This window comes from Bos indicus x Bos taurus, chromosome 15 (genome assembly GCF_003369695.1).
Source record: "Bos indicus x Bos taurus breed Angus x Brahman F1 hybrid chromosome 15, Bos_hybrid_MaternalHap_v2.0, whole genome shotgun sequence".
NCBI lineage: Eukaryota > Metazoa > Chordata > Mammalia > Artiodactyla > Bovidae > Bos > Bos indicus x Bos taurus.
Window position 1 is genome coordinate 30,345,829 of NC_040090.1, and position 21,752 is coordinate 30,367,580.

The window sequence follows — 21,752 nt, forward strand, 5'->3', positions numbered from 1 at the left end:
TGCAAGAGGCCTTCCAAATCTGTGACTCTATAATTCCATGCTGTTTCTGACATCAATTTCCAGGAAATTCCACCTGCAGGTCTGGTATTCTAGTTAACTGTAAGCTCTTAGGAGACAGGAGCTATGTCTAGTACATGTTGCCATAGTCCCCATTTTCTGACATTTAACGAGCCATGAGAGCTATTCACTGAGCTCTCATAGCATTCCAGTGTCCACCTTCATTAAGGTGTCTAATGCATTGTATCACAATTACTGGTTTACTCATGTGCCCCTTGGTTGATTGCAAGCTTTTTAAGGCAGGAATCTCCATGTACATTATAAACACGGTAAATATTAAATAAATGCATTTAATTCATTAGTCACATTGCTCCCAACGATATCTTCCTAAAAACATGACAGTCACAACTCTAATTAGTGAAGCCCATATAGCCTTTTTATGTTTATTCCCTGCTTCGCTTTGCCTTAGACTATAATCACAATACTACTTGAACATTCTTGATTTTGGCTTCTGTTTCTACCATTCCCTCATCATAAAATGCCCTTCATCCCAATCTCTGCTCATTGAAATTCTTTTCCCTGTTTAAGGAAGATTCAGATGGCATTTTTTTCTTAAATTCTATATTTTTTTAATTAAATTAATTAATTAAATTAAATTCTAAATTTTTTTCTTAAATTCTATATTTTTTATTGGAGTATAACGTCCATGGTAGCTCAGATGGTAAAGAGTCTGCCTACGATGTGGGAGGCCCAGGTTCAATCCCTGGGTTGGGAATATCCTCTGGAGAAGGAAATGGCAACCCACTCCAGGACTCTTGCCTGGAAAACCCATGGGGTCGCAAAGAGTCAGACACGACTGAGCGACTTCACTTTATTGGAGTATGGTTGATTTACAGTGTTGTGCCATTTTCTTCTGTACAGCAAATGAATCAGTTACACTTACATATATCCATTCTTCAGGCGGCACTTCTTCCATGAAGCTTGCTGAAATTCTCAAGTCTCCTCCTTTCTTTATGCCTCCACAGCACGTCATACATACTTCTTTCAAGTAATTGAGCCATTCTGCTCAGTATTCTAGTTAATTCGGTTCGTATTTCTCACCTCCCATTTTTGGCTGTGCTGGGTCTTTGCTGCTGCACCTGGGCTCTCTCTAGCTGTGACAAGTGGGGGCTACTCTCTAGCGGTGACAAGTGGGGGCTCTCTCTAGCGGTGACAAGTGGGGGCTCTCTCTAGCTGTGACAAATGGGGGCTACTCTCTAGTTGTGACAAGTGGGGGCTACTCTCTAGTTGCGGCGGCAGAGCCCTCATTGCAATGGCCTCCCAGGTGGTGCAGTGGTGAAGAATGTGCCCGCCAATACAGGAGGTTCTATCCCTGGGTCAGGAAGATCCCCTGGAGTAGGAAATGGCAACCCACCCTGGTATTCTTGCCTGGAAAATTCCATGGACAGAGAAGACCGGTGGGCTGCAGCCCACGGGGTCGCAAAGAATCTGACACGACTGAGCACACATACACCCTTGTTGCAAAGCATGGGCCCTAGGGCATGTGGGCCTCAGTAGTTGCAGCTTACGGGCTCCAGAGCATGGACTTGGCAGTTCTGGCGCATAGGCGCAGCTGCTCCTCAACATGTGGAGACCTCCCAGACCAGGGACTGGGGCGTGTCCCCTGCATTGGCAGGGTGGTTCTTAACCACTGGACTACCAAGGAAGTACAATATAAATTTTTTAAATGTGAGAATACTTCAGTATTCTCCACACCTAGTTACATTGTCTTGTATATAATAGATGCTTAGCATATTTAACTTAAATGAGTTGGAAAGAAAACTTGCCTTCCTGGGTTTCAAAGGCCCCTCACATTTTTGCATTGTTATTTTCTTGCTCTACCTGTGGACTCAACTTTAGTGATGGTACTTATGTTCCCTGCAGGTGGCCTATGACATGGGGGATTACTACCATGCCATTCCATGGCTGGAGGAGGCCGTCAGTCTCTTCCGAGGCTCTTATGGAGAATGGAAGACAGAGGATGAGGCAAGTCTTGAGGATGCCTTGGATCACCTGGCCTTCGCCTATTTCCAGGTAGGGGAGTAAGCAAGAGACCCACTCCTTTCATCACAGTAAGCATAATGCTTTATATCTGCTTTACCACTTTTTCAGCATTTTCATGTCTCTTAATTTATTTCATCTTCCCAATAGGACTGAATGTGTCAGGCAGGGCAGTTGTTTTATTATTTCCATATTTCTCATGTGAGTAAACTGAATCTCCAAAGAATTCCTAACTTGTTACAAAGTTCACAGAGGTCAGATTAGAGCCTGAGTCTATTTCTTCCTCAGTACTCTTTCCAATGCGCTGACTACTTTAAAATCATCATCTCCAATGTAGGAGGCGGTTTCTCACCTGTATCAGCAGCAGCTGCATTTACAAATGTTTAGTGGCTTCATAGTCAATGCAGGTCACTCTTTTGCACTCTCAACAATTCATAACTCTTGCCATGATATTGCCAATGTCAAGGAAGAAGTTTGATTGTTATCTTCTCCCATCTGCTGTCAAGTCCAACTGTGACGTGAATCATGTCCAGATACAGAGCTGGTGTCATTGGTCCAGAGCATCAGCTCATTGCCTCCTGTAGGTGTTGTTTTTCATTGGCACCATTGACCTGTGATCTGTTGGAAAGCTCATTTCGCTTCTTGTGGGAGCTGCCATCCTAACCCCACGTCCGCCAGAGTTGTACAGTCTTTAAGAATAGGCTGGAAAAATCACTACAGAGTCAGTTCCCTAGGGTGTCCAAAACTAATAAACCATTTCTGCTCCACACATTCCTTTTTCTTTCCCCCTTTTCCTGAGAAAGAGAGGAGGATGTGGGTGGTCCAAACCTGTGTTTTGCTGCCAGAACAGATTTATTCTCAGTGCTGCAAATGGCCCTTTTCTTCTCATAGAAGTTCCTGGCTCTTTGATGTAAAACTTTCCAGGGTGCTTTTCCTATCTCTCTTGCTTAATTGCTATTAAAGCTGAAATAGAGTCACTGTGATGCAATAAAGGGTGAGAAGTAATTGAATTTTAATAGAAGGAAATGGAGAATTGATATGGAGACTCAGAGAAGATAAACTAAAGCAGCCCATTCTGAAAGATAGAGTTTTAGAAACAATGTCTAATAGTTTTGGGGTTTTTTCCCCTATGGTAACTTAGATTTCTCCTCTTCTCACTTGGAAACTCTCCCATTCTACAGTTGTGCTTTGTCTGGAAAATATTATTCATCTTACCAGGTGTAGCTCAAATGTCTCCTATTTTGTGAAGCCTTCTTTAATTCTCTTTAGACCCCTCAGATTCTCCTTCTTTGTGCCCTTATAGTGTGTGTGTGTGTTTATGCCACAATAATAAAACACATTGGCATTGTCTTATAGGCGATTTCTGGTCCCCTTTTTACCACTAGTAAATTAGGGATAAATGTTCCTCATGGATTTTTCATTATCATATAAAATTATGTATCTATATACACCACAAAAAGTATAATACATCATATTATATGTAGTACTATCATTTAATACATTTTCAGGATATGTTTTAGTAAAAAATCATTTCAGTAACTACAAATAATGAGAAACTGTGTGTAGTAACTAAACTCTAGGCTCTGAAGTCAGGCAGACCTAGGTTCAAGTTCTGTGAAAACTTGGGTAACTTACTTAACCTCCCTAGACTTTAATTTTCTTTCTTTTTGCTTTAAAGCTTCAGTTTTCCTCTATGATCAGACTTTTCTTCTTTCTACTTTTTTTAAAAAAATACTTATTTACTTTTATTTATGTGTTTATTTGGCTGCATTGGGTTTTAATTGCTGGACTTGGGATCTTTGGTGCACAGGTTCAGTAGTTGAGGCCTGTGGGCTTAGTTGCTCTGCAGCATGTGGGATCTTAGATCCCCGACAAGGGATTGAACTTGTGTCCCCTGCACTGGAAGGCAGATTCTTAACCACTGGACCACCAGGGAAGTCCCTAATTTTCTTATCTTTAAAGGGGAATAATAATGATAATGTGGGAGTGTGGAAATAATTTTCCCTGTAACCTTCTGAGTTTTTGGCTGAGCCCTCCCTGTAATATAAGACAGATTAATAAGAGGAACAATAAACGTAAGTTAACCAACATGTATACCTCCTGTAGACATGGGAGATATTGGGGGGCAGGGGATGAGTAACTCTCTGAGAGGATCTAAACCTTCATCTTAAATATGATGCATCCAGCTAAAGACAAAAGAAGGAAAGGTATTGGGGGGGCCAGTTCTGGGAGGTGACCAGACCAAGCAAGCAAGAGTAAGGCTGTTAGGTACCAATAGATTTAGGGTGCCTTCTCCATTGGTAAGATTTTCTTCTGATGTAGAGTCATCCTTCTCTTTCAGGTACATGGGGGAGATAACCTTCACAAAAGGAGATTTCCATTGTAAATATAAATTTCCCTTATGAAAGCATAGCTTCTACTCTGGTTTAAAAAACTTCTCTGATGTTTCTCAAAATAATTAGCTCAAAATAATCCTTATGCCAAAGAAGCATATTTGAGGATGGCATATTCTGCTCCCCTTTGTTGACTTAAAAAAATGCACAGTGTGAGAGTTGTGCATCAGGTTTTATTTGGGGCAAAATGAGGACTGTAGCCCAGGAGACAGCACCTCAGATAGCTCTGAGAAACTGTTTCAAAGAGGTTAGGGGGAAGGTCAGTATATATGTGATTTTAGTGAAAGGGGAGTGCATGCAATCAAACACATATTTTTTTTTTTTGCAGAAGGTTTCTGTTAGTCTTGAGGAGCAGTTGTCACCATGAAAAGTTTTAGTGCTTTTCTAGATATGAGGAAATACAAGAATTGGGCTTATAAAATCAGCTTCTGAAAATATCTAACTGTATGAAGACCTGTTCTGCCTTTGCACAGAGTGCCTCATTTATGCTCTCCACCCTGAACTATTTTCAGGGGGGTGTTGAAAGCCAGCAGCTGCAGCAGCTCGTGATTTAATCCTTGTGGATATAGATGGAAGTTCTCATGGCAAGTGCCAGTTTGTAGTTGGCAGTCATCTCAAAGGGCCGGCATGAGGATTAAGTGAGCTAATATACGTAAAGCCCTTAACCCAATTCATAGCACATATGTTCTCAATAAATGTAAGCTATCTTTACAGTATACACAAGTGTGTGTTCTCCTTTTTCATTGAACATTATTTACTATACACATTTCCAGAGAAATTTAACTGGGATATCAAAAGTAGCTCTAACTGTTCTTGATAAAACATAATTTTATCTCCTGATAAAGCCCTTGAGTTTTAAAAATATATAAAATTAATATTTTAGCTTTCTTCATCTCAAAGGGTTTGAAAATCTATAACCCTGAGTTAATATCTGACATTATAAGATATTAATAGATTAATTAATTACACATCTGTTAAGTACAGAACAGAATAATTCATAATATTAATTAGAAACAATCTATATGCCTAACAGTGGTGGAATGGTTAGATTGTCTGTGATGGAGCTTCTGGATGGAATGATATGCAGCCATTAAAAATGCTATCTCTCTTGTACACACATGTTCATAGCAGCACTGTTCACAACCGCCAGTAGGTGGGAAGCTTTCCAAGTATCCATCAGTGGGTGAATGGACAAGAAAAAGAAGGAAATTCTAACACATGCTACCACGTAAATGAAACTTGAGGACATCATGCTAAGTGAAACAAGTCACAAAAAGACCAGTATAGTTTGATTCCATTTATATGAGATTTCTAGAAGAGTCAAATTTATAAAGACAGAAAGTAAAGTGATGGTTACCAGGGGCAGACGGGGAGGAGATAATTGGGAGTTGTTAATGAGTAGAGTTTCAGTTTTGCAAGATGAGAAAACTCTGGAGGTCATTTGTACAACAGTGTGAATATATTTAGTACTACTGACCCGTACACTTGGAAATGATTAAGATGGTAAATTTATGTTTACCACAGTGAAAAGTACTAATTAAAAAATGCTGTTTCTGAGGACTATGTAAAAATATAGAAAGTACTCCTGATTACACTGTAGAGGGAAACAATCAGAATATGAAAATGTGTAATAAATATGACTGTAACTGTGTACACACTATGTATTATTCCAAAGTTTTTGAAATGCCTGGGTTTCAGTGGAACCTTTACTCCCATTTCTCATATGTTTTATAGTGTCCTTCTTCTTGCTTTTATCATTAAAAATGCATTTTTTTTAACATGCAAAAGTGAAATGATCAGAAGGACATACAGGTCTAGTGACTTATCATCATTTTGCAGCACCCAGAGCTGGATGACAGCCCACCCGCCCCGAGTGCTGTTCCCCAGGCTTGTCTGGAAAGCCTGTGTGTGCTTTCAGCCATGTGTAGTCCAAGGTTGAATGGCTGCAGGGAGAGCCATTGCTATGCAGTGGGAATGGTTCAGGTTTAGCTCTTCCTTTTTCTTCCCCTCACTAACTTTGTGGATTCTCAGAAGTGCTGAACCTGGAGAACACATCATATTCTTAGTAGGATTGTTGCAGTTCCATATTAACGTTTACTAATAAAATATACCAAAACAACAACACCCTACAATTATATGGTTTTGCATGCTTTGAAAGATTTGAGGGAATTTTAAGAAAGTTTATTTTCACTTATTTTTCTCCCTTCCCTGGTAAGGGTGGTAATAAGTCATTTGTAAATGAGGAAACTGAGGAGAGCTGATTTGCATCAGGGCTGCAAATCCTGAATTAGGACAGAGAATCTCTACATTTTAGTCTGCAGCTCATTTCAGTGAGTCTTACTATCTACTATTGGTAAGCTTATTTTAGAGTTTTTTTTAATCCATTTAATGATTCATTAGGGGAGATATCCTCAGCGCCGTTAACTCACTCTTTTCCTTTTCTTTCCTTTTTTACAGGCAGGAAATGTTTTGTGTGCCCTCAACCTTTCCCGGGAGTTTCTTCTGTACAGTACGTAACCATAAAAGATAACCACAGGTCAGACCTGTGGGAAATCCCTCTTGCTCTTGGCCTTTCATCCCTGCAAATGAAGTATAGCTGTCTGTTTTTATTTTTCAAATCTCATAATCCAAGGCACATTTCTAATTTTTGATTAAATCTTAACATACTGTTCAGTGCACCAGGGGGAGTTTTTAAGTTCATTGGAAGTGCTAAGAAAAAGATACCAGCGTGTGCCTTCCTCCTCCACCCCTATTGAGTCATATGTATTAGTGTTGCTTCAGTGGGGAACAAGTCCTAGGTTGGGAGCCAATTTCTTCAGGGACATTCAAAGATCCAGGTTTTGGGAATAGACCTGGGAATGAGTGCAATCAATGAGAGCTGTGTGTGCAAGAAGGAGAGCGACTCAGCAGGGTTGTTCACTTTGGCTGCTAACAGAAAGATAGCAATTCTTCTCTTTATACTGGAGCTCACTTTGCTATGCAAGCCTCCTGCCCAGCTGGCCACAGAGTTCAGCTTCAACCCTCTCAAGCAGCGTTTCACCAGAGTTAAACTGGGGGAGAGATTTGCTAGCTTAACTCTGCTTAGATATTTTTACTTAAAATTTTGGTGGTAGAGGGCTTCCCAGGTTTTCTTTTAATAAGATGGATACTAAAAGATAGGTACATGTTACAGATATGTGTATTTACAGATATGTATATGTATCAGATATGTTAAGATATGTAATAACCATTCACAAAATTAGGTTGGCCAAAAAGGTCGTTAAAACACCAAACTTTTTGGCCAACCCAGTATTTATGATGTATTTCCTGTAGGACTTCACAAAAATATGTATGACTTTTTAATGAATCCATTTAGTAATGTTATTCCTTTCTGATAGTTTGGCAAACAGTAGGATAAGGCAGTAGCTGTGTGGTCTGGAAACATGTGGACAGTTAGTGGTACAGACAAAGTGATAACCCAGCCCCTCTATTTTTTGTGCTTGAACTATTAAAATCTCTGCATATCCCAGAGAACGTAAATTGTGCACTATTAAAGGTGAATAAGTAGACACAGCAAATTAAAATTCCTTGTTCCATAAATGGTCTCGCAATATTTTCATTGGTATTTTGGGCCCAATGTTTCTATTCTTTCAAACTTTATTTCTCCTTTGGTTAAAAAAAGGATGATAATTTCTGTCCCCTCATTGGCCAGAATGATGGTAACGGTGGAAGTGTTAGAAACACATTGAGCTCCTCAGAGAAAGATGCTTTGTGACCCTTACAGCAATGGAGCGCCTCCTTCCGAGATGCACTGAGATAATGCAGAGGCTAGCTGGCCATGGGTAGCTGCCAACTCACGGCGGATCTGCACCTAAAGTGGATACAAACAAGACACAAGATCCCTGTCGGGACCTTGGCTAGAACCAAAGTCTAGAACACCTTTGTCCCATACTGCTCTGTTGTGTCTAGGCCAGGCAGGCATTCTGAGGAATCTAGTAGAGTTGGGAATAGTTTAGCTTCCAGTTCTCAAGGGAAGAATAGAGCGAGTCTCTTTGCGGTAGGCTTTGGCTCTCTGGACTTCTCTTTCATAGCACTTTCTTGTTGTGTTTTGTTGTAAGTAGTCAATGTGTCTTTTCTCTGATAGACTCTAAACTCTGAGAGTTTAGCCTCTAGCACAATGTCTGGTACATGTTCACTGGAAAGTTACTGAGTGGACGGGTGAATGAATGATTGAAGCTTCTTTCCTAAACATAAAACTGACCATCACACTATCCTGCAGCCCCATCCTCATGATCCCTTGGTCTAAGAGTGTTCCTTCAGGTCTACCAGGCCCTGCTTAATCCTGCTGTAGGGGTGAGGGCCTTACATCCTCCTGTGCATGGACATAGGAAGTTGTCCGGGTGCTGGTGGTGTGTAACAGTGAAGCTGCAGGAAACCTTGGCAGCACTCCCTGGGACCACTGTTTGTTAATCTGTTAATTTGTATTTTTTCCTGCTGATTTCTTCCAGGCCCAGATAATAAAAGGGTGGCCAGAAATGTCTTGAAGTATGAAAAGCTCTTGGCAGAGAGCCCTAACCAGGCTGTAGCAGAGACTGTCATGCAGAGACCCAATGTGCCCCACCTGCAGACCAGGGACACCTACGAGGGGTTATGTCAGACCCTGGGTTCCCAGGTACCACTTCTCACGGGAAGAAAAAGGGGGAACCAGTTTGGGGGATGGGAGAAAAGGTAGAATTGGGACAATTTAAAGGGAAAAACTGATGCATTAAAGAAGATAATAAAGCTCACTTGGACAATACCAGTGACTGAATTCTGAATCTCCTGAATTTCAGGCTTCTTATACTGGAGTTCCCATAAATTGGTTTCCACTTCTAGACCCTTCTTCTAAGCTGATTGTAGTCTTTCCTTTCAGCCTACTCACTACCGGATCCCCAGCCTCTACTGCTCCTATGAGACCAGTTCCAGTCCTTACCTGCTGCTCCAGCCTGTGCGGAAGGAGGTCATCCACCTGGAGCCCTATGTTGTTCTCTACCATGACTTTGTCAGTGACGCCGAGGCTCAGACGATCAGAGGGCTTGCGGAACCATGGGTGAGTGTCCAAGGCCTGCTGAGAACCTCCCTTTGTTTCTTTGCCTGACTGATGTTCAGAAGTGTGAGAACAGGCAGCCTGAACTAGATAGTTCATCTGTTCAGGACTTCAAAATACCAGCCATTCCATAAAACTAATCAGCGGTGAAAAAACTCACGGTCGTCGTTGCTTCTGGCTGAGAAAAGTACAAGGGGATTTTCTGGGGTATTCACAATGTGCTTTCAATGTCTTGTTAGGGATGTGGAGTACATGGTTGTATGTTTGTGAAAACTCAGCAAATGGTACTCTTGAGATCTATGTATATCACTGTATGTAAATTTAATCTAAAAAAATTAAAGGAAGCCCCCCATCCCCAATCATTCCATATAAGTGATAGAAGGAAAAAAAGGGTGGGAGAATTCTCTGGTGTTTCAGTGGTTAAGACTCAGCGCTTTCAATGCCTGCCTGGGGCCTGGGTTTGACTCCTAGTTGGGGAACTAAGATCCCACAAGCTGTTTGGTGTGGCCAAAAACAGAAAGAAAAAGGAAGAAAAGGGGTCAAATGACAGGGGAAAGGAGAGATTTCCTAGCACAGAAAAAGAGTGTGAAGATTATTTAGTTAAACGTCATTATTTTGTTAAAAAGAAATCTGAGGCCCGGAGAGGGAAAGAGACCTCGGGTCACATATATGGCTTGGCCCAGAATTGGAACCCAGAGGTACACTGATTGCTGCTCTGCTATTCGCCTTTATGTATCAGTTAACTTAGGCTGTTATATTTATTTGGTAATGTTGCCGGAAGTGGAGGGACCCCCTTCAGGGCCTGAAAGTGGGCTCTGGCCTAACACTCGGTAATGAATTGTCCAAGGAGATACACATGCTGACAAAGCAAGAAACTTTACTGAGAAAAGGTGCTTGAGCGGAGAGCAGGAAGGTAAGGGAGCCCAGGAGGACTGCTCTGCCGTGTGGCTCGCAGTCTTGTTATTTTTTGTGATGGGATTAATTTCCAGCTTGCCTCTGGGCAATCATTCTGACTCAGGGTCCTTCCTGGTGGTGCACACATTGCTCAGCCAAGATGGATTCCAGCAAGAAGGATTCTGGGAGGTGGTAGGACATGTGGCATCTCCATGTGAGATGAATTTTCCCAAATTCTTCCTATTGGTAGTGTCTTGTTAGTTCCGCATTCCTTATCAGAACCTCCTATTATAAAAGAACTCACACAAATGGTGCCTACAGAATAGGCAGTTACAGTTAGGGTTTCCTCTAACAGTAACAAGCAGCCCCCAAATCTCAGGGAGGACAACAGCAGTAGAGGCTGGCTTGGTCCTCACGTTATATGTCTGTCTTGTGCTGGTTGCTGCTCTGCCCCATGTTGTCCTTACTCTCGGACCCAGCCCAACAGAGCAGCCTCTGTTTGGAACATTGCCATCTCATGGGAGAGGAAAAACACAAAGATGGCAAACTACTAGCTGGCTTTTATAGCTTCTGCTTGGAAGCACCAGGCATTACTTCCATCCACATTTCCCTGCTTAAAGCAAGACATGTAGCCAACACTGCAGTCAGCTTGGTGGGTATATCTCATTCTTCCATGGAGAAGGCTCTGCAGCCACTGTGCCAAGCTTTATGTTGATGGGGAGGGGAGTTAGTCCTCCAGAAAGTATTGTTGTTATTCAGTCCCTCAGTTGTGTCCAACTCTTTGAGATCCCATGGACTGCAGCACACCAGGCTTTCCTGCCCTTAACTAATTCCTGGAGTTTGCTCAAATTCATGTCCATTGAGTAGGTGATGCCATCCAGCCATCTCATCCTCTGTCACCTCTTTATCCTCCTGCCCTCAATCGTTCCCAGCATCAGAGTCTTCACCAGTGGGTTGGCTCTTCACATCACGTGGCCAAAGTATTGGAGCTTCAGCTTCAGCATCAGTCCTTCCAGTGAATATTCAGGACTGATTTCCTTTAGAATTGACTGGTTTGATCTCCTTGCAGTCCAGGGGACTCTCAAGAGTCTTCTCCAACACCACAGTTCAAAAGCATCAATTCTTCGGCGCTTACCCAGTCCAGTATTCTGGCCTGGAGAATTCCGTGGACTGTATAGTCCATGGGGTCGCAAAGAGCTGGACACAACTGAGTGACTTTCACTTTCACTTTCCAGCCTTCTTTATGATCAACTCTCACATCCATTAATGACTACTGGAAAAATCATAGCTTTGACTAGACGGACCTTTGTTGGCAAAGTAATGTCTCTGCTTTTTAATATGATGTCTAGGTTTGTCATAGCTTTACTTCCAAGGAGCAAGCGTCTTTTAATTTCATGGCTGCAGTCACCATCTGCAGTGATTTTGGAGCCCAAAATTAAAGTCTGTCACTGTTTCCATTGTTTCCCCATCTATTTGTCATGATCTTAGTTTTTGAATGTTGAGTTTTAAGGCATTTTTTTTCAGTCTCCTCTTTCACCTTCATCAAAAGGCTTTTTAGTTCCTCTTTGCTTTCTGCCATTAGGATGGTATCATCTGCATATCTGAGGTTATTGTTATTTCTTCCAGCAATCTTGATTCCAGCTTGTGATTCATGTGGCCCAACATTTCACTTGATATACTCCATATATAATTTAAATAAGCAAGGTGACAATATATAGCTTTGACATACTCCTTTCCCTATTTGGAACCAGTCTGTTGTTCCATGTCCAGTTCTAACTGTTGCTTCTTGACCAGCATACAGGTTTCTCAGGATGCAGGTAAGATGGTCTGGTATTCCCATCTCTTTAAGAATTCTCCGCAGTTTGTTGTGATCCACACAGTCAAAGGCTTTAGCATAGTCAATGAAGCAGAAATAGATGCTTTTCTGGAATTCTCTTGCTTTTTCTATGATCCAACGAATGTTGGCAATTTGATCTGTGGTTCCTCTGCCTTTTCTAAATCCAGACTTGTATATCTGGAAGTTCTTGGTTCACATACTGTTGAAGCCTAGTTTGAAGGATTTGCACAATTGTGTGGTAGTTTGAACATTTTTTGGCATTGCCCTTCTTTAAGGTTGGAATGAAAACTGACATTTTCCAGTCCTGTGGGCACTGCTGAGTTTTCCAAATTTGCTGGCATATTAAGTGCAGCACTCAATGAAACTATGAGCCATGCTGTGTAGGGCCACCCAAGATGGATGGGTCATAATTCTGTTAAGATGTTGTCCGTTGGAGAAGGGAATGGCAAACCACTTCAGCATTCTTGCCTTGAGAACTCATGAATGTATGAAAAAACAAAAAGGTATGACACTGGAAGATGAACGCCGCAGGTCGGTAGGTGTCCAATATGCTACTGGAGAAGAGTGGAGAAGTAGTTCCAGAAAGAATGAAGAGCCTGAGTCAAAGCAAAAAACAATACCCAGTTGTGGATGTGTGTGATGGTGAAAGTAAAGTCTGATGCTATAAACAACAGTATTGCATAGGAACCTGGAATGTTAGATCCATGAATCAAGGTAAACTGGAAGTGGTCAAACAGGAGATGGCAAGAGTCAACAGCAACGTTTTCCGAATCAGGGAACTAAAATGGACAGGAATGGGTGAATTTAATTCAGATGACCATTATATCTATGACTGTGGTCAAGAATCCCTTAGAAGAAATGGAATAACCCTCAGAGTCAACAAAAGAGTTCAAAATGCAGTACTTGGGGTGTAGTCTCAAAAATGACAGAATGATCTCAGTTCATTTCCAAGGCAAACCATTCAGCATCACAGTAATCCAAGTCTGTGCCCCAACTATTAATGCCAAAGAAGCTGAACAGTTCTATAAAGACCAACAAGACTTTCTAGAACTAACACCAAAAAAAGATGTCCTTTTCCTCATAGGGTGCTGGAATGCAAAAGTAGGAAGTCAAGAGATACCTGGAGTAATAGGCAAGTTTGGCCATGGGGTACAAATGAAGCAGGGCAGAGGCTAACAGTTTGCCAAGAGAACACACTGGTCACAGCAAACACCCTCTTCCAACAATACAAGAAATGACTGTACACATAGACATCACCAAATGGTCAGTACTGAAAATCAGATTGATTATATTCTTTGTAGCCAAAGATGGAGAAGCTCTACACAGTCAGCAAAAACAAGACCTGGAGCTGACTATGACTCAGATCATCAGTTCCTTATTGAGAAATTCAGACTTGAATTGAAAAAAGTAGGGAAAACCACTAGGCCATTCAGGTATGACCTAAATGAAATCTCTTCTGATTATACAGTGAAGTGACAAAAAGATTCAAGGGATCAGATCTGATAGAGTGCCTGAAGCACTATGGACAGAGGTTCGGGACATTGTACAGAAGGTGGTGACCAGAACCATCCCCAAGAAATGCAAAGGCAAAATGGTTGTCTAAGGAGGCCTTACAAATAGCTGAGAAAAGAGAAGAGAAAGGCAAAGGAGAAAGGGAAAGATTTATCCATCTGAATGCAGAGTTTCAAAGAATATCAAGGAGAGATAAGAAAGCCTTAAGTAAACAATGCAAGGAAATAGAAGAAAACAATAGAATGGGAAAGACTAGAGATCTCTACAAGAAAATTAGAGATACCAAAGGCACATTTCAGGCAAAGATGGGCACAATAAAGGACAGAAACAGTGTGGACCTTACAGAAGTAGAAGATATTAAGAAGAGGTGACACGAATACACAGAAGAACTATACAAAAAGATCTTAATGACCTGGATAACCATGATGGTGTGATCACTCACCTAGAACCAGTCATCCTGGAGTGCGAAGTCAAGTGGGCCTTAAGAAGCATCACTATGAACAAAGCTAGTGGAGGTGACAGAATTCCAGTAAGTTATTTAAAATCCAGGAAGTGTGGCAAATATTTAGAAAGGTCATGCAGTTGACCTCACTGCTATTTAAGTATATTGCCTCTTTTCAAATGACACATAAGACAGTTTCAGAATCCCTGTGTCAAAGCAGACGTCATGGCCTTCACAGTGTGCTGTTTGCCCTGGCAGCCAGACCGTCATTCATCACTAGAACAGAGTGTGCTGTGTGCTAGATGCTGTACTGGGTTCTGGGCTGCTACACGGAGGTTAAGTATTGCTCCCTCTGATTTCAGAGCTTCCTGAAGAAGGGGAAAGAGATATTTACAATGCACTGTGATACATCCTGTAATAAGTATTGGTGTTGTGCTACAGCAGCATAAAAATGAGAACCTTCCTCCAAGGGAAAGGTAGTCAGATGAAGAGCAGATAGAGGCAGAGGGAGGAGAAAAACAGAGGCTTCCCCGTGGATGTGAGATTCATCTGAGTGAAAGGTGACAAAGAATATTCCAGGAAGACAGGCAGTCTGTGCACAGGCCTGCTGTGTGGTGTGTTCAGAGAGTAGGGGGAAGCTAGGGGCTGAAGTGGGCAGGGGTGGGTGTGGGAGGTGATGGGAGATGCAAGGTGAGACACAGTTAGGAGCTCCAGAAGTACCACGCTGGGGAGTTTGGATTTTATCCCAAAAGCCAGGGGAAGCAGTGGGACAATTTGAAATTGGAGAGCGCCCTGATCAGGCCTGCAGATTTTGAGGGAGACTTTGGCAGCAGATAGGAATTGGAGGAGAAGAATAGCAAAATAATTCCATCTAAAAGCCCTTCAGACGAATCTGGGATCTTTGTACAGAAAGTTTTTGAAGCCATTAAGCTCCCCGTGAATTGGAACGATACGTTTTCAATATCTTTGGCTTCTCAGTGAGCCAGCGGCAGCGTTTGGCCTGAAGCTCCCTTTTCCTCAGGACAACTCTGTTGCTGTGGTAACGGGACAGGCAGCCCACTTGGAGATGTTCATTTAATCCCCCGTGGCCAGGTCATCTGTCTGGCACGCACAGACCTTGCCACACTCCTTTCCCCCAGAAGTGTCTTGCCAGGATTGCTGGTCCCTGTCTCGCCTTTGGCTTACCCAGGAACAAGTCCTGGGTGTGTGTGGTAGTGGCTGCCCCACGGGAACCAAGCCACCTCAGTGGCTTGTGTTGAATTTCTCTGCTCCTGTTCACTGTCTGTTTCTCAAAAAATAATTTCTCTGCTCTCTCATCATTCCTCCCCCATCTGCATTCTGCCCATTCTTGAAGACTGAGTTGAAACTGGACACCTCTTTTGGCTTCCTAGCCCTTACCGCTTTGGCCCACTTTCACAGATTCTTTCAGCAGGAACATTTTTTCCAGAGCACTTTTTGGGGCCACCTACAATAACCTTCCTCCTCTGAACTCAAGAGTTTTTGTCTCCAGTCGTTTGGTACTTTCATTTATCCTGCCATTTACGTGTTGTCTGGAATTGCTCACAGTTTCACGAGTTAGTCCCTTATCTCCCTCAACCAGACTGTAGGCTAGCAGGGATCATATGTTGTCCTTGAAATGCATGGCCCTGTATTATGCCTGTTGCAGCTAGAGCAATCTGCAACCGGTCACTTTCCACTGAGTCAGGCCCTTGCTTAAACTCTTTAATGGGTCCCTTTTGCTCTCAAATGATTACAGAGCCACTTGGCCTGGCTACTGCCACCCTTTCTGCAGCATGCCGCCTTACCCTGACACCCCAGAAACGCTAAACAACTTGTGCCTCCATGAACAGGCAGTGCTCTCACTGGCCTTTCCACACACTCCTCTCCGCCTGAAGCACTCTTCCCTCGGCCTCTTTTCACCTGTGTGATTCCAGTTGTCTTTTGGGCATCCTGGGAAGCCTTCCTGTCCTTCGTAAGAATGGATGGTTGTTCTTCTGTAACCCTGTACTTTTCCAGAAGGGCCCCACTGAATGACTTATGGTTATCCTGCACAGTGCTTAGTCAGAGAACAACCAGTAAGTATTTGTCCCCTCAAATGAATGACTGTGGATGCACAGTAAATAATTGTTATGCAGAGTGTATAATGCAGTATACAGATAATTTACACAAATAATTGTGGAAATGCAGTGTGGCTCTGGAAGGGAGGGGGCTGGCAGAGTGGAGTGGAGATTCTGTAGGATTTGTTTTTAAACCATTGATATTGCCCCAGAAGAGCAGCAGGGACTCTCTCTTCACTATGAATGCTCGGGAGAGGAGCTAGACAGAGGACCACACAGATACAGTATCAGTCACTTACCGATTCTCTGCATCCCAGAATTGTAGAGAGAGAGGCTGAGAAGGCGTCCAGGAGTGTGTTGTTCACAAGCTGCATTTTATAGCTGAGGAAACGGGTCTAGGGAAGGGAAGAGCCTTTTCCAAGTTTCTCTACCTGGTTTAGCAGCAGGAACAGTATTATTGTTGAAGCCTCTGAGAAAGGAAAGGGTGCCCTTCGTTGCTCCATGCTCTACTCTGACTGCACGTGAAGCGCCAGGACTGTGTCGTTAGGCTCAAGACTCTGGTTCATTCACTCCTGGATGCATTTCACCAATATTTAGCACCTACTCCCTGCCTGGCCTATTCTGCACCCTCGGGATACAGCACTGAAAAAGGGCCAAGCGCTTGCCCTCATGGAGCTGACATTCTGGCGTCGGATGCAGGAGTAGACATCCTCATGTAGATATTGTTTCTCTTTCTGTCCTTTGTACAGTATTTTTGCAATTAGAGGCTACTTTATTTAAAAATAACTTAAAATTCCTATCCGAACATTCAGAACAAAATAGAGACGTTCAGTTGAATTAGTGACTTCAGACCTGTTTGGTTGTTTTTTCCCCATAACAAAGGCAGCTGCAAGCAAAACAGATTTTGATTCTCTGTAAGGAAGGGATTTTATCTGAATTGTTCAGAAGGAGCAGGCTGCCTCTGAGGGTACAGAGTGTCCTGTCTTTGTCATTTAATTTGACAAACACTAAAGTCAAAGCTTAGCTGACCCAGACACTGGGATATAAAGATGAATAAGAAATAACCCTTAGGGACTTCCTGGGTGGTCCAGTGGTTAAGAATCCTCCCTGCAATGCAGGGGACATGGGTTCCATCTCTGGCTGGGGAACTGAGATGATCCCACATGCCATGAAGCAATAAACCCATGTGCCACAACTAGAGAATCTGTGTGCTGCAATGAAAGATCCCACATGCCGCAACTAAGACCCGACACAGCCAAATAAATAAATATTAAAAAAAAAAGAAACAGCCCTTGTTCTTACAAAACTTAGTCTTGCAGATGCAAAAGGGATTAAAAATCACTTTTATTTTAGTTCCAACAGACTTTTTTGAACATTTAGTATTTACCATAAGTATTTACCAGATATGAAGCTCAAGTTTATTGTCAACTTTGAGTTTTTATGTCACTTATTATTTTTTTCAAGATCAATAGCTATCACTAAATTAGTAGCGAGTGCAAAATATCCTTTATAAGGAGAAACTGGTGATTGTTAGGCTTATGCTAAGAGAGGGGCATGTCTATGCAAATGAGAGTCCTTCCCTTTGCATGGTAACCACTTGGACTTTCTCTTACATCCTTCACACCAGTTACAGAGATCCGTGGTGGCGTCAGGTGAAAAGCAGTTACCAGTGGAGTACCGCATCAGCAAGAGGTAAGAGGGGTCCTTCCTTGGCAGGGACTCTGGTCACACCTGCTGGCCACCCTGGCACAGATGACTAAAGGTCAGCAGCAGTCATTCAGATGCCATCAGAGATTCCACCGGAGAACCTATATAGTTCAGGTTTATATCTGTGCATTCTTGCTGAGAGGGAGCAATATCCACTCCCCTCACCCAAGGGCCTTTCACAGGCTGTTACATGGTCTGAATACTTAACTAGGAGACCATTAGGGAAAGAGTTGAAAAAGCTCCTAAGCCCTAGACCAAAAATTAAGTATGTAGTTGTGCTCCTAAACAGGATTGCTTTTCCAGAAAGTCTCTTCAAAATTTGACTTTACAGAATTCTAGTTCCACCTTCTGATTCATATGCAAAGCATGACTTGCCACCACTCAGGCAAGAGGGAGGGCCAGAATCTCTGGATCTGGTGGCTTCTCTAGAGGGGAAGATCCAGCTGCATTCCCTCCCCTCCATCCCTAATCAGCCCCACTGCAGCCCCTGGTTTGCGCTACAAGGACAGTATGGATGATACAGTAAGAGGAGGGTCCCCACCGGAGCCATGGGGGACAGCGAGGACATCCTTGGGGAGAGGCCAGACCTCAGGCTGGGTGGATGGTTTTTGTAGTCTGGGAAGTGAAGTGAGTGATGAAAGCTTTGATTCAGAATGCTTTGGCTTAACTTACTTGGTCTGGTTTACATTAGGAAGTTATTTTCTAAGTTTGGGACCTTTTACATTAGGAAGTTATTTTCTAAGTTTTGAAAAATCCGTATAACTTCAGCTTCATTGCTTTGCTAATCTTTCTGACGTTGTGGTGTCAAGGGGAAAATTCAACTTTCTGTTCTGCTTTCAGGGGAAGGAGGTGGTATTCTCCTTACTTTTCAGGTAAAGAGACTGAGACCCTCATTGCCTCCCCTCATTCACCACCCCCATCCCCAGCCACCACATTGCATTCATTTTGAATTTTGTTTCTGTCCTCACAGGGCTTCCCCAGTGGCTCAGATGGTAAAGAATCTGCTTACAGTGTGGGAGACCAGGGTTCAATTCCTGGGTGGGAAAGATCCCATGGAGGAGTAAATAGCTACCCACTCCAGTATTCTTGCCTGGGAAATCCCATGGACAGGGGAGCCTGATGGGCTACAGTCCAGGGTCAGATACGACTGAGTGACTGAGTGATCCCATGGAGGAGGAAATGGCTACCCACTCCAGTATTCTTGCCTGGGAAATCCCATGGACAGGGGAGCCTGACAGGCTACAGTCCAGGGTCAGATACGACTGAGTGACTAACCTTTCACTTTCTGTCTTCACAGCTTCACTAGAACTTGTCCCTCAAAGGTCACCAGTGAACTCCTAATCACTAAATTTGTTTCCTGCACAGAAACCTCCACTGACTCTTTGTTTTCCACCAAGACCAGATCCCTGAACCCAGGGTCCTCAGCTTACACAACATGCCCCGAGCCTGCTCTTCTAGCCTAATTTCCTGTCACTTCTCTCATAGACCAGACGCTTTCACATTGATATATATTATGTCACCCCACCACATCTGCACTTACGCTGTTTCTTCAGCCTGAAATACCCCTATGTTTTTTCTATCTATTGAAATTTTATGCACCCTTCAAAATTTGGCCTACATGTCCATCTTACTGCCATGCCAGTCAAAATTAACATCTCCTTCCTCTGTGCTCCTGAGGACTTTAAAGGCTGGTTCTCATTTTTCTACTTCAATTTATACTCGTTGTATTTGTGTATATTTGTGTGTCTCTTCTAATGAGCTCTTTGAACACAGAAGCTTTGTCTTGAGTACCTTTGTAAACCACAGCACCCACAGCATAGCACTATGCATGCACTCTATATAAAGGAATAAACAAATTAATCCATCATTTATAGACCCAGATGTGCCAGGGTACTTCCCTTAAGAGCCCTCATCATCTCCCTAGGAGACTCACTGGTTTGCTTCCTTACTTCCCAGGGACCTACATTCTGATCCCAAATCCTCCACTTTATCAGAACCTCAATAAGACATTCAGGAAAAAAGACTGAACTTTGCTCTTTGGCCTTTGACCTATCATAGTTTGTCTTGGAGTAGAGCAGAAGAACAGAGATTTTTCTGCGTTTTACAGCAATCACCAGCATACAGCCTACAAAGCATTTTCATAAGCATCATCTGTCATGATCATGTCTCTGTAATAGATATTATCACCTCTGTTTGATAGATTAATGCATTTCCTGTCCTCCCTGCCTGCCTTCCTTCTGGCAGATGACATCATTTGATCATTCACAGTTAGTCATTTCTGGCATCAGATCACTAATGCTTCAACTTGTGGTGTGTTTTAGTGCCTGGCTGAAGGACACTGTTGACCCAGTGCTGGTGACCCTTGACCATCGCATTGCTGCCCTCACGGGCCTTGATGTCCAGCCTCCCTACGCAGAGTATCTCCAGGTGGTGAACTATGGAATTGGAGGGCACTATGAGCCTCACTTTGACCATGCTACGGTAACTATGGGGTCAGTGACCATCTCCTGGGGGTAGGGAAAGGGGGTATTATTTATTTCTCTGAGGCAGAGCTCTAATAGGGCCCTCAGGGGACACTGAAATCTTGGAACAAAGGTTCATGTTCTAGGTAGATCTGAAAGTCTTAGTTTCAAGCTGATAGCTGCTGACTCATCTTTTTACTAAAACTCATTGAAAAACACTCTTACAATGACTGGATTTTATGACATGTAAATTATATCAGTTAAACTCTTCTGTAACAAAAGAATATGTCTCTTTGGCAAATAATTAGGAATTCCAGTCTTAGGACTTGGCATGTTTACAGAATAATTATCTGTAACATTTTATATATTATTTCTCTAACAACCTGAAGATACAATGAACCACCAGTCTTTTCACTGAGGAGTGAAAGTGAAAGTCACTCAGTTGTGTCTGACTCTTTGCAAACCCATGGACTATACAGTCCATGGAATTCACCAGGTCAGAAGACTGGAGTGGGTAGCCTTTCCCTTCTCCAGAGGATCTTCCCAACACAGGGATCGAACCCAGATCTCCCACATTGTAGGTGATTCCTTACCAGCTGAGCCACAAAGGAAGCCCAAGAATACTGGAATGGGTAGCCTATCCCTTCTCCAGCAGCTCTTCCTGACCTAGGAATCGAACTGAGGTCTCCTGCATTGCAGGCGGATTCTTTACCAGTTGAACTATCAGGGAAGCCTTTCACTACTAACAAGCAATTTAGTTTGATTAGTATACAATTCACTTATATGTGTATCTAATAAATTGGTAAAAGGAAAAAATATATATATTGAGTAACTGCCAGCAAAGACAGGCACATACGTGACCAGTTATAGCTCAAGCTCTCTCCCATCTGTGACTCCCCCATTTTTCTCCTCCCTGTATTGTGGTGGAATACTGGTACCTTCTGGTTGTCACTCTGATGCCTTATGCATAAAATAATGATGTGTTCTATTTTTGTCTCAGTCACCAAGCAGCCCACTGTACAGAATGAACTCTGGGAACCGGGTCGCAACATTTATGATCTATGTGAGTCTTCCTCTGGAGGGACCGGGGTTACTTAATGATTATTTCTCTCTCTTTTATTTTATGGTTTTCAAAGCAATATAAGATACTGATTTTATGTGATATTCACAGCAGAAAAATCTCCAGGATGTTTGTAAATTTCATATAGCACTCTCATTAGGCACCATAGGAGGAATAAAAAAATACATGTCAGCTCCTGCCCTCAAAGAACTGACGTTATGTAGACCTAACTGTGACCTTGTTGTTAGCTGTGATTAGGATGGGAAGTGGCCTTACATGAAGGCCA

General features: G+C 42.7%; 1 protein-coding gene across 6 annotated transcripts in view; it reads left to right on the plus strand.

The window, feature by feature from the left end:
- Positions 1 to 21,752, plus strand: part of P4HA3 (prolyl 4-hydroxylase subunit alpha 3) — a 72,152-nt gene that overhangs the window by 13,120 nt on the left and 37,280 nt on the right. For all 6 annotated transcript variants that reach the window (XR_003514679.1, XM_027562927.1, XM_027562926.1 and 3 more), the window contains 7 exons: positions 1,921 to 2,070; positions 6,888 to 6,939; positions 8,918 to 9,081; positions 9,322 to 9,498; positions 17,865 to 17,929; positions 20,266 to 20,425; positions 21,407 to 21,469. Coding sequence is in view for 5 of the 6 variants with exons in the window: in XM_027562927.1 (XP_027418728.1) it covers positions 1,921 to 2,070; positions 6,888 to 6,939; positions 8,918 to 9,081; positions 9,322 to 9,498; positions 17,865 to 17,929; positions 20,266 to 20,425; positions 21,407 to 21,469 (831 nt within the window). In the remaining variant the exon portion in view is untranslated. The remainder of the gene's footprint in view (positions 1 to 1,920; positions 2,071 to 6,887; positions 6,940 to 8,917; positions 9,082 to 9,321; positions 9,499 to 17,864; positions 17,930 to 20,265; positions 20,426 to 21,406; positions 21,470 to 21,752) is intronic.